The 12,842-nt window shown below is 39.2% G+C and overlaps 1 protein-coding gene across 4 annotated transcripts in view; it reads right to left on the minus strand.

Moving 5' to 3' along the window:
- Positions 1-12,842, minus strand: part of prdm2b (PR domain containing 2, with ZNF domain b) — a 210,699-nt gene that overhangs the window by 9,032 nt on the left and 188,825 nt on the right. For all 4 annotated transcript variants that reach the window (XM_063033247.1, XM_063033248.1, XM_063033249.1 and 1 more), the window contains 2 exons: positions 8,670-8,723; positions 139-4,103 (listed from right to left, as the gene is read on the minus strand). In XM_063033247.1, coding sequence (XP_062889317.1) covers positions 139-4,103; positions 8,670-8,723 — 4,019 coding nt within the window. The remainder of the gene's footprint in view (positions 1-138; positions 4,104-8,669; positions 8,724-12,842) is intronic.

Genomic DNA, 12,842 nt, shown 5'->3' on the forward strand with positions numbered 1-12,842 from the left:
TATAAAAGGAGTCAGTCACTCGTGCATGTCCTGCACAAATCCTGCTTCAAGAGGATGATAAGGAACTGATCAAACTTGAATTGGTAAGGAAACTATGGGGATGCAATTTGGTATTTTAACAAAATGCCAACAATTTACCTGGACACCTGATGCTGATGATGATGATCCCTGGTTTTCCTGGTCATCTTCCATCTCACTGTCATTGCTATCAGTAACTGCTGGAGCCCCACTTCGTGTAACAGCGCCTGTTCGCGTTTCCTTGGTCTTTCCCATGTATCTCTCGGATCTTTTTTGTTTGACCACACTTGTCTTCCTCTGCCAAACAACTTTCTTATTCTTCATTCGGAGGTACAGCCGCGGTGAAGTCATGGTAGAGGTGGTAGAAGATCGCTGCCTGGGATCTGCCTTTAACCTCTTTCCCTCTGCTGGTGAGATTTTAGCTGACCTTACTGGACTTGCAGTCCTGGAAGCAATCGGAGATGTGTTGGGCTTCTTTGATTTTACTGAAGGCATGGGTCTCATACGCTGCTGTAACTTTGGGGCTGAAGAAACAGACTCGGTTTGTAAAGGTCCCAACATCCTTCCCCTCCTTTTTCCCAAGAGAACTGGTGTACTCTGTAACTTGATCTCAGTATCTGCGGTCCTCCTGCGCTGGCCACCTCCCTTATCACTGCTGGCTGGGGAGTGAGAGCTCGACCCTTTGGCAGGAGGGGATGCTGGTTTCTTGGGACAACTATATGTTACATGTTTGTTCAGACTTCCTAAGTAAGTGAATTCTTTCTCACAATAAGGACAATTATGGCTTTCTGAGCTCCTGCTTTTTAACATGGCTTTCTCCTTTGCAGATGAACGGTTCTTCTGTGAGATTGCCTTTTGCACTAATTTGTTCTTCCGATTTTTCAGATCATTCATCTTGATTTTGTTCAAGGTCATTTTTGGCTTTGTCTCAGTTTCAAAGTTAAGCCTTTTTGGCTGGCCCATCCTTCGGATGGTGTTCTGTTTGACTGGCTCTGCAGCTATTGCCCCATTTTTCTTCCAGACCTTCCTTTTCAGTGGGATTGCGTTTTTTTTGGGGGTGTAGCGTTTCTTGTCACTGGCAGATGCACAGGCCAGGATGTGCTTGTGAAGTGCAGGCATGTTGTCAAAGCTTTTGCCACATTTTGTGCAGTGAATGGCTGTACTAAAAGTTTGAGGGATGTTGTGTGTGGTAAAATTTACAGCTGATGACACTGCACTGGCATAATTACGGTTATGATATTGAAATGGAGGGGGCTTGAAGCTAGGGTAACGTTGATTAAGACCCATACGGACATCAGGGCCCTTTGGTTTTATCCCAGATGCCATCACCTTTATTGTAGTGTACAGCTCCTCTGTTAAGTCACTAGAATCATCATCATCCTCCGCTCCCTCTTGTGGTGCTGGTGCTGGTGGTGATGGTGGTGTGGAACTTTCTCCGATAGACTGGCTAAGACAGCTGGTGGCCTTGCCTGGGTCTGTGAAGTTCTGGGGTCTCAGTATTCCATTTTCTAATTCTATGTGTGAGCACTGTTGACCAGGATGTAGATCACTTTGATGGTGCTGTAAATTGCAAAGGAATGCAAACTCCTTCTTGCAAACAGAGCACACAAAGATCTTGCCCACTCCATGCAAAGAAGACCGGTGCTCAGACAATGCAGTTGACTCTTTGAAGAGCTGCACACAAAACTCACATTTGAAAGGCCATTCCTCAGCATGAACCAACAAATGCTGGGCAAGATCCTTGATGGAAAGGAAAGGAGCTTCACAGACATTGCATTGGAAACTTTTAGTGAATGCTGGCTCAGGTTTTTCTTCTTGTTCTGCGGGCTGAGAGTTTTCTGTACTCTCCTGCTCTTCAGCACAGTTTTTAATGAGCGTTTCTTGGGGGGACTCTGGTTCAATGGTGGGTGGATGGTTATTGTTCAATTCGCGTTCGCTGTCTGTATCTGGATAGCCTTCATCTTTAACTTCTTCTTTAATGTTTATGCTGACTGGTGACAAAGCTGGAGTTATCGATTGCAGGACTTGGGTTACAGACTCCGGTAGGGGCGAAGGGACAGAGAGGACTGGAGGAGGGGGAGAAGGAGCAGGGGTTGTTACTGGAGTTGGGGTTGTAGCCGAAGGTGGAGTTGAGACAGGATTAGATGGTACCTCTACTTCTAGACATGGCTGAGGACTGTCCTCAGAGTCTTGTTTCATTGTGCCATTATACTCATTCATAAGTACTTTCTCTAATACAGAGGTTGTAGGTTTCTTCTTTTTACTGCTACATGAAACTTGAGCACCAGCAACTCCCATTTCCTCTTTGACTTCATTTTCACTGCACAATTTCTTATGCAAACTCAAATCTAAGATGGTTATTCCAGGCCCTTCCACTTCTGTTTTTATATCAGACTGCAATTTAAAACCACTGGACAGATCCAGAGGCTGGTGGGTACAGAGATTAGTCACAGGTCGATTTGGTGCATATTCCTTAGAAGCTGTTATTTTACACATTTCAAGACTCATTGGACTGAGGTTTTCATCTCGGCTGGAGAGACTCCAGGCAGGAGAACTACTCTGGCTTTCGATTTTTGCTGCTTTCAAACCAGGAACATTTTCATTCCATATACGTATAAAATCAGAGTCCTTTCCTGTGCTGCTTAGTACTGGACTATGCTGTGGTGAATTTGGTGGTGAACTTGTTCTCCTCTTGAATCGACCAAATCCCATTGGTGCTGCTGTTGAGGTTGACGGACCAATTGAGGCATCTGGAAACAAAGCTGATCTGGGTGAATTATTTTCTTGTATCTGAAGGAGCTGCTTGAGCTTGGAAGATAAGCTACATTTCTCCTGATGTCCACTCAAACTGCTGGTCTGACCAGTAAGAGACTGACTGCAAAATGGTGAGACAACTGGTGATATGGTTTCGACACTAACTTCAGTTTTCGCCTTTGGAAATGGCGGAGGGCTGGTGGTCCGCCTTCTTTTGGGACATTTCAAATCACTGTCTTTCAGTTCATTCAGAAGAGATTGGGATACTGAAACTTGTGTCATGGTCTTAAGGTTCTGTGGTGATTCATCTGTCACAGGATACAGCACAGAAGGTAGTCCAAAAGGATTCGTGCAAGCAGTGTCAACCTCAATCACCTCACAGTTGCTAGTACTGCTGTTTGATTCAATTTTCCCATCAATATAGTAGTTCAAGTTTTCAGAGATGTTACTGGAAACATCCATGATGTATGCCTGACATTCATCAGTCTCTTCATCCTCCTCCTCATCTTCATCATCGTCTTCAGTTTCTGTGCTTGTAACATGAAGCCCACCAGCAGCCCTGGCTTGCTCAGAGGTTAGATCGTGATCTTCTGCGGAACCCTTCCGTCTCATTTTAATGCCCTTAGCCAAGAGGTGACGCTCATGGATACGGCGCTGGTGCCGCCGCAAGTTTGTGTAAGAGCCAAAAGTCTTTTTGCACAGTTTGCAAGGATGTTGGATTTTTGGTTCAGAACTCTTTAAGGCAGAATTGTCCAGATTTGGGGCTAAAGTCTCAGAATCCGTTTTCAGAGCTGTTGGGCTTTCCAGTCTACTTGAAGGATCAGGACAGATGTCAACTGCTGTTTTATCAAAATCAAAATCACCCTTTTGGTGTTGTCCTGATATGTTCACTTTTAACATAGGCTTTTTCTTGGGCCCAGCTTCATGACGTCGCTCATGGCGTCTCATATTGATGTGGGTGCCAAAGGCTTTACCACAATACCGGCACTTGAACGTGAATCCTTCTGTTGATACGTGGATGTGCTGGTGACGTTCCAGACCTTGCTTTGTGGTAAATCTGCGCTCACAATTTTTGCAGGGAAACATGTGTGTTTCTTCAATGTCTTGCATTCCGTTCTGATCTCCTTTTGGTTTCTGCTTCAGAGATTTAATAGGAATCTTCTTTTTTGAGAGATTTTCAATAGAATTTTCTTCAGATGTCATTTCTGTCTCCAGAGACATCTGTAGGTCCTTTGGCTGAGCCATAACCTTCTGAGTAACGATTCTGTGAACTAATATTCTCTGCTCTGATGAATTGGTTCGTGAGACACAAGTTTCATGCTTCTGATAACCTGATTAAAAGAGCACAATTACTATAAAGCAACTTTAACACAGTCATTCTTGCACTATCAATTTCCCCTCTTGCACAAATATTTATATTACAGATTTAGCAAGATTAATGAAAACCAATCTTTCCAATAAACCAAAGTATTTAAGGACAAATGTAGCTCAGATTAGATACCCAACTTTAATATTACATCAAGTTTGAGTGGAAACTAGACACTACACATGGAACAAACATAATTAATATTTAGAACAAAGAACAACATATGGCGACACAGCAGTGTAGTCATTAGCACAATGCTCTACAGTACCAGCATCCCCAACTCCTGCTGCTCTCTGTAAGGAGTTGGTACGTTCTCCCCATGGTGGGTTTCCCCCAGGTACTCCTGTTTCCTCCCACAGTCCAAAGTCATATCGGTTGACAGGTTAACTGACCATTATAAATTATCCCGCGATTAGGCGAGGGTTAAATAGCGGCTGCCGAGTGGTGCGGCTTGTAGGGCTGGAAGGGCCTACTCCGCATTGTAATTCAAATTAAAAAATTAAAATCCTTCCTTCAGTTTAACTTAGCTCGCACCCACTTATGTGTATTTCATAGGTAAACTGGATAATCCAACCATTACCTTTATACCTAGCAACAGAATTAGGTAGCACGTGCACAATAGTTTAAGGCACGACGTTCCTTTCCAAAATCAACACCTGTATATTATAAATTTGAGATGTTCAAGGTTCGAGACACATAGATGAAGTGCATAAAACTTGGCTCTTTCATTTCTAGATTTAGCTTTCTTCCACACCCAAATGATTTTGCAGTAACCCGTAGATTAAGATTGAGCCAATAGAATCTGGCGCTGAAGATTGCCAAATTCAAACGCATTTAACTTGGTGAACCAAATATTTTTGAAGTAGCACCGTTAGTTAGAATGACCATTAACTCTAGATATGCAGTTCTATACATTTAATGCCAGCTACCGCTGCTGATTTCTGGCTTCATTTTGCATGTTGACTTTACAGTGAGGAATGATGGAATGCACAGTATATTTCTTTGTCTGAAGTGCCAGAAGTTTGCAGGTAAAGTTACCTTTGAAATTATGTAGCCATTTAGTGGACATTGAGAAAAGTTCCAAGAGAGAAATAAAAATATATGGGAAACAGGGAAGCATAAACATAAATGTGATATATATCATCTAGATTTCAGTAAATTGTAAATTAATATGGTTACCTGATTTACCTACAATTATAATCAAGGAATATTTTCTGTCATTCTAAAGTTTATTTGATGGGTGGTTTTAGGTGTGTCTCTGATTAGGGCAACAGCTGAAACAACCTGAGATAAGTTGAAACATCTCGGAACAACACTAAATTGCTGAAAAGCAGGTTCCCTTCCAACAGGGTGGTATTAATATACTAAATTGCATCTAGTGATAATACTGGTTGTGCAACCTCAGAAAAAAAATGTATGCAAGTTAAACAACATGGCTCAGTCATTTTGCAAGTAACCATGATTCCAAATCTTCAAGTTGGAAATCCAATCATCAATCATCAAGTTAGAGATTTAATCTTTGGATAGAACCAAAGATCCAATGTGAAGAAATAATATGTATTTAAAATATGTACCATGAAATTTTCTGTTTGAACTAGCTAAATAGATTCTATCATTGATGCAGCATTTCAAGCACAGGGCTCCTTTTTTAACACTGGAAGATAACTAGTTGTTTCAGACTGTAATGTGGAAGTAACTACAACAGCAAGATAGTTATTAGGATATTATAAAGAAATTGCTCAAAAATCTGAAAAAAATGTGCAAAGTATCAACTCTTCTAATCATAAAACTACAATACACTTTTAAATTTTAAGTGGCTGCCCAAGCCTATACATTGACATCTATGAAAGGAAGCCCCACATAGGAATTAGGTTTGTTGGAAACTATCTATCAACTAGTTAAAACCAAATGCTTCAGAAAAGAGAAGTGGAGGACCAAAAAAAAATGTTTACTATTGTGTAATGCTTGCCAATTAAAACTGGGTGGAAAATAATGAACACTGAGGGACTTCTTGTTCTCATCTGGTACCATTGTAATGTCATTTTCCTGAACGGTAACTGATTGCAGAAACACATTCTCAAAGGCTATTACAGCTGGCATTACTCAGTTCTCTGCATTTTCCAACAAGTACAACACTAAGACTGTAAAGGAAGTCACAAATATAACAATTGGACACCTAGTTATTGTACAACAAAATGCACTTTGCAGATACGTACAACTGAAAAGGGATTCATCTAAGTTTACCTTTGACCGTTTGAACCAATAAGTGAACCAATAACCAATCCAGATTAGTTAGCAATCTCAAATAGAGACAAAGGTCATTTTGATGCTTATATTTTAAAAGCAATACTACACACACAAAAAAACTTTAAAAGCATGTTAGGACTTGTATGTTGTAATTGTTCCAGATCAGTTCTGTGCATGGCAATGAAGTTGCCTATTCTATTTTCAAACCCCTCCTTTTCCTCCATGCATTCTTTATAAATACTTAGCTATTTAATGCTTAAACTATTTTGTAGCATTTTCCTTGCAGGCCAGCAGGAAAGGATTTGGTATTCTAATAACTCATTAACATTTTCCTTCAACTCCTTTTCATACTGTTTTCAATTTATCAACTAATGGAGATAATTTTTCACAATTTACTTTCTTAATTACTTCTACAACATTGGGCACCTCTATTGAATCTTTCCCACCCTACAGATTAATTAACCTTTGTTGTATCTTGTAGCTCCAATTGTGTTCCTGAAATGTGATGCCTTAAACTGCATACAGTACTCCAACTATAGTGTTAATGATAAATCAAACACATCCAATAACACAGTGTACCTACGCACTTTAAAAAAAAGACCTTTGGTCTGCATCCTGCTCTTAAAATGTTTCTTTTTTTAAAAAAACTCTTGTTCCTTTACTCTGAAGAGATCGAAGTGTGATGTTTTTCTCAAAACATATTTCATACTTTTCTGCATTGAACTGCAGTTGGTATCTGTTTGCCCACAGTTACTAGACCCACATATTGCTGAAATCAAATGCATTCCTCATGTGGAAGATGAAGAAAAATCCTCCCTGGGTTTTAATTAGCTACAGGCCCACAGAATCATCATAGTCAGAACAGGAAGACATTTGTTCTATCATGCGTGTGCTGACTGAAGATAGATTAAAAATAGCTAATGTGCTCTTCCTTTGTAGCTTTCATTTTTTCCTCCCTTTGTATATTGTTTTGAATCTTATCCATGGATCTATTTCAACCTTACTTTCAGTGAGTGCAGCCCATAATCATAAAAATACTGAACTAAAGACTAAAGATTTTAGTACCACTTGTTCTTTCATCAATCAAAATTCTGCCACCCTCTAGTTACCAACTATACTGCTGCTGAACAATATTTAGTTTACTATTCAAGTTTCTGAAAACCTGTATCAAATTCCTTTTAATCTTAAGCAACACACACAAAATGCTGGAGGAACTTAGCAGGTTAGGCAGTATCCACAGAAAAGAATAATTACTTTTCAAGCCAAGGCCATTAATCAGGACTGTAAAGGAAGGGGGAAGACACCAGAATGAAAAGGTAGGGGGAAGGGAAGGGAAGGATCGCTCGAAGGTGATAGGTGAAGCCAGGTGGGTGGAGGAGGAGGGATCTGATAGGAGAGGAGAGTGGACCATAGGAGAAAGGGAAGGAGGACGGGAACTAAGGGTAAGTGTTAGGCAGGTGAGAAATAGAAGGGGGAGGGATTTTTTTAATACCAGGAGAAAATTATATTCATGCCATCAGGTTGGAGGCTACCCAGAACGAATACAAAGCGTTGTTCCTCCTTTTAATCTTTTCTAAGAAACAACATCCAGCTTCACAAATCTCTCCTCACAAATGAATACCCTACCCTAATGTTTTCCAGTTAAATGCTTTCTGGATTTTCTTCAGAGACAATGGCCTCAAAATACTTCCTAAATTTTGGAGCCCAGAATTGAAAACAATATTCAGGTTGACAGTTCACTAGTATTTAATAGAGGGCTATGAGAAATTTTCTGACTTTAACTCTACACCTCCATTAATAAAGCCAATGTATTCAATGGTTTTTTTTTAAACATTCTTCTCCAACTTACCTTCCAATTAAGGTCTGTGAAAATACATTCCAAAGCTCTGAGCTCCTATTAAAACTGCACCATTTAGCTCTATTAACTCTCATAAATCTTCTGCCCATAATACACAAGTTTTACGTGCAAATTCTCTGCCCATTTTACCTTGCCCAATTCCTAAGCCCATTAATATTCTTCTCATTTACCACAGTCCAGTAAATGTGCACAAAGGCAAAGTCCAAACCATGCTCGTTGTGACCTGCATCGTGGTCAGAGAAGGTACCTACACAAAGTACTATAGATGAATGACGAATGGCCACAACACCATGTAGCATTGGTACTTGTGCAGCAGGTTCAAGTAGGAAGAATAGGAAGGGAAAGATGATAGAAAATTAAAAATACATTTCATTCACTCAATTATCTCTAATGATGCAACCAGATCAACAGCAGCTTTGTATTTACCTTGCACAAGTCCTTCCTCAGTTCCTAATTTCTGCCGCCGAGATTTCTTCTTTCCTGAAAGTACAATTATAAAAAAAATCAAGAAATAAATCAACGCTCTTCTCATCCATTTTTCCACATCAACATTCTAATTTAGAGTTATCTGTGAGCAATGGCGCAGTTGTTTCTAGAAGGAAAAACAAATGTTGCTATCTTGACCTAGCCTTGGATTTCCTTGTTTTGGACTGAACCAAAGGGAACTGCTCTGCATACAAGATCCTTATCAGTCAAAAAGAGTAGTCTATCTTCCTGCAAGTGGCCTATGGTATGTGAAATGCATTACTTTCACTTGTATTTCACAGAATCCCTTTGTTTTTCCAACGCCTGCAATTTGCTGCCAGAGAAATCCAAGGCAAAAAAGGACTTTAAAAAATCCACCACGTGGAACAAATGAAACTGGCTTTCAGAACATTTCAATAGTGCAGGGATGATAGGGATTAATGTTAAGTACCTGCCAACATAACAATTTATAGAAACTGAGCATTAATACTTTGAAGGCAGTGTCAGATAAAGCTTTGAGAGTCTGCTATCTGTACTTTAAGTATACCTACCTTTTAATAATGCCACCATTCTTAAACTAAATTCTATAACATTACAGAGCATCCTGACTGGCTACATCACTGCCTGGTATGGGAACTGTATGTCCCTCAATCGCATGACTCTACTGAGAATGGTGTTGACAGCTCAGCGCATCTGTAGATGTGAACTTTCCACTATTCGGGACATTTATAGAGACAGGTGTGTAAGAAGGGCTCGAAGGATCATTGGGGACCTGAGTCATCCCAACCACAAACTGTTCCAGCTGCTACCATCCGGGAAACGGTACCGCAGCATAAAAGCCAGGACCAACAGGCTCCAGGACAGCTTCTTCCACCAGGTCATCAGACTGATTAATTCATGCTGTTACAACTGTATTTCTTTTTTTTTTTGGCCTCATATACTGATAATAACAAGTTCACTTTATTGAGGATTTGTGTCCGCACTTAAAACCAGATTGTTAGATGGCATTGCTCTTTTGTCAGTGGATCTTCTGAATTTCTTCTCTTTTTTTTTAATTTTATTTTTATTTGGATAAAGGGTTCACAATTATCATGTACTTTTTTCACACATATAACCTTTTCCTTTTTTTATATGTATAAAACTACAATTATTTATACATTCTTAAGTACACATTGAGATGATATAAAAGGAAAATAAACATTTAAATAGATAATTATGTACTGTGGTAAATCTAACCTATTAGGCTAAGTAATGAAATTAGTTGTTAAGAAAAATGGTAATAATAGTTTCCATACAACCCTTCTGGACCATTTCCACTGGTCCAAAATGTTGCATACAAGCCTATATACCAACCATTGTAGGTGTTTATATCCCAATTTGTTCGTGCTTGTTCCTGCCCGCAGACATAATTATCCAATCCCTATGTACTTATTTACTTAATTTTTTCATTTTTTTTTAATCCCTTTCCCAAATCTTTCCCTTTACTTGTGTTAATTCTCTATTTTCCAAAAAAAAAACAACAAATATTTAGACTAGGGGTGCTTACGTTAGCAATATTACTGTGTTGATGAGAAGAGCAATATAAATCATTAGGAGAGTCATCTAAAGTCTGCTCGCATTGGGGTTATATATTCAATCCATTTATTCCAGATTTGATAAAATGTTTCTTTTTGAGTTCTCAGGGAGTAGGTCAACTTTTCCATTTTAAATATTTCCAAGATAATTTCGTACCAATCTTCTAATGTAGGTGGTATTGGATTTAGCCATTTTCTAGTGATTGATTTCTTACTTGCCGCTAAGAGGGCCTGCAGCAACTTTATATCTTCCTTCTGTTCAAGGAACAATACATGCCCCAAATAGAGCGTCTCAAAGTTCAGAGGTATCTGGGACCTAAGTACCTTAACTAATGTTCTATGAATACCTTCCCAAAATAGACTTAATTTAGGGCAATCCCAGAAAATATGAAAATGATTTGCCTCCTTGGAGCCGCACCTTCTCCAACACATCACATTTGTATCTTTATATTTTTCCTGATATGGGGTCTTGAAGTATCTTATAATGTTTTTCCAACAATGTTCTCTCCAAGTCAAAGAATTAGTCGAGGACCATTGAAAGCTGCAGATTTTCCCCCAGGGCTCCTCTGAAAGTACCAACCCCGCTTCTTTCTCCCACTTCTCTTTAATATACAATGTATTTACATTTTTAGCATGGGAGAGTGCATTATATAGGCGAGAAACTGATTTACAACTGTATTTCTATGCTATATTGACTGTCCTGTTGTACATACTTTTTATTACAAACTACTGTAAATTGCACATTTAGATGAACACAATGTAAAAATTTTTTACTCCTCACGTATGTGAAGGATGTAAGTAATAAAGTCAATTCAATTCAAAACAAGTCAAATCAACATGAGCCACTCTGGTGAAAATCAGAATCGAAAGACTTTTTAATGTAAAAGCATTTGTAAAACATGTCCTAATTGTGATCAGCCAATTTCAACTTTATCAAAACAACTGTATTTTCATCTCCTTAACTCACTTCTGCACAGTTTTCCCTGTTCACTCATGGATACCTTCTCGTTGTCATTCTACTTCAGAGCCAGTAGCCTTAAGATACCTCATCCAGTTGATGTTATTATTTCAAATTTGAACCAGAGGTGGAAATATCAGCAGGGTACTTGGTTTGAGACCACTAGCCTATGCAACCCTCATTCTCCCTTTGCAGGTGGTAATACTATACTGAGTTTGGCTTACTTGGCACAACAGTAAGTGCTTAAGGACATTAAATCTAATACAACATGCAACACCTTTACCTTTAAATAGCAATCAAACTATTGACCATGCTATTCTTCAAGATTTATTAAAACATTGCTACATTTATTTTGTACCTGATTTTCAAATTTAGTTTTCACTTGTGGAAATAAATATCAAAATCAGATTGTGACCGATAACCAATGAAATGAATGTGCGTAACAAAAAGAAAATTACCAATTCTCAAGTCACATAAATTGGAACATGGATTTAAAAGACAGATTCTAACTGATAATAAAAAGACCATTCTTTCATTTTGCCAATATGTACAATTCCTTCTCCATCTCTTTTATATGTTCATCACCACATGCGTGGATTTATACAAATTGCTTTTCCCCAAGCGAGCACCTACAGAAGCTGCTCCAAACTCTGCCTTTTATCAACAGCTGTCTCTTTGTGAAAGCATGCAGGGAGAAAACACAAAGAATTCAGAAAAGTGCATCTTACAGTTTGAACTTATCTTAAATTTGCTACCCATCTCTCTTTCACTATAACTGCACTGATTCTTTTTAAGAAAATGTAATTGAAATGTTGTCTCAGTACAGTACATTGGAACACAATAAAATAACACTCAAATTTTATCTGATTGTTGATATTTGAAACATGCATAAACCCTACTCTGACACCAGACAGCACAAGACTTCTCATCAGATGGTAAGCTGTAGTGGGAATGTTGTATGGTAGCATTGCTTCTTTTTTGTCAATGTGAAATGGAGACTGACATAAAATATCAGCTCCGGAACCTGGGCCTTAGCACTCAGATCTGCAGCTGGATCTTCAACTTCCTCACAGACAGGACCCAGGCTGTAAAAATAGGGGACAAGCTCTCCTCTACAATCACTCTGAGCACCAGTGCCCCACAAGGCTGTGTACTCAGCCCCCTGCTGTACTCACTGTACACCCATGATTGTGTAGCCAAGTTTCCATCAAACTCAATATATAAGTTGCTGATGACACAATTGTAGGCCGCATCTCGGGTAATGATGAGTTTGAGTACAGAGAGGAAATTAAGAACCTGGTGGCATGGTGTGAAGAAAATAACCTATCCCTCAACGTCAGCAAGACAAAGGGATTGGTTATTGACTTCCAGAAGGAGTAACGGACCACACGACCCAATTTACATCGGTGGTGCGTAAGCAGAACAGGTCAAAAGCTTTAAGTTCCTCGGGGTCAATATCACAAATGACCTAACTTGGTCCAACCAAGCAGAGTTCACTGCCAAGAAGGCCCACCAGCGCCTTTACTTCCTGACAAAACTAAAGAAATTTGGCCTGTCCTCTAAAACCCTCACTAATTTTTACAAATGCACCGTAGAAAGCAT

This window comes from Mobula hypostoma, chromosome 25 (genome assembly GCF_963921235.1).
Source record: "Mobula hypostoma chromosome 25, sMobHyp1.1, whole genome shotgun sequence".
In the NCBI taxonomy this organism is placed as follows: domain Eukaryota; kingdom Metazoa; phylum Chordata; class Chondrichthyes; order Myliobatiformes; family Myliobatidae; genus Mobula; species Mobula hypostoma.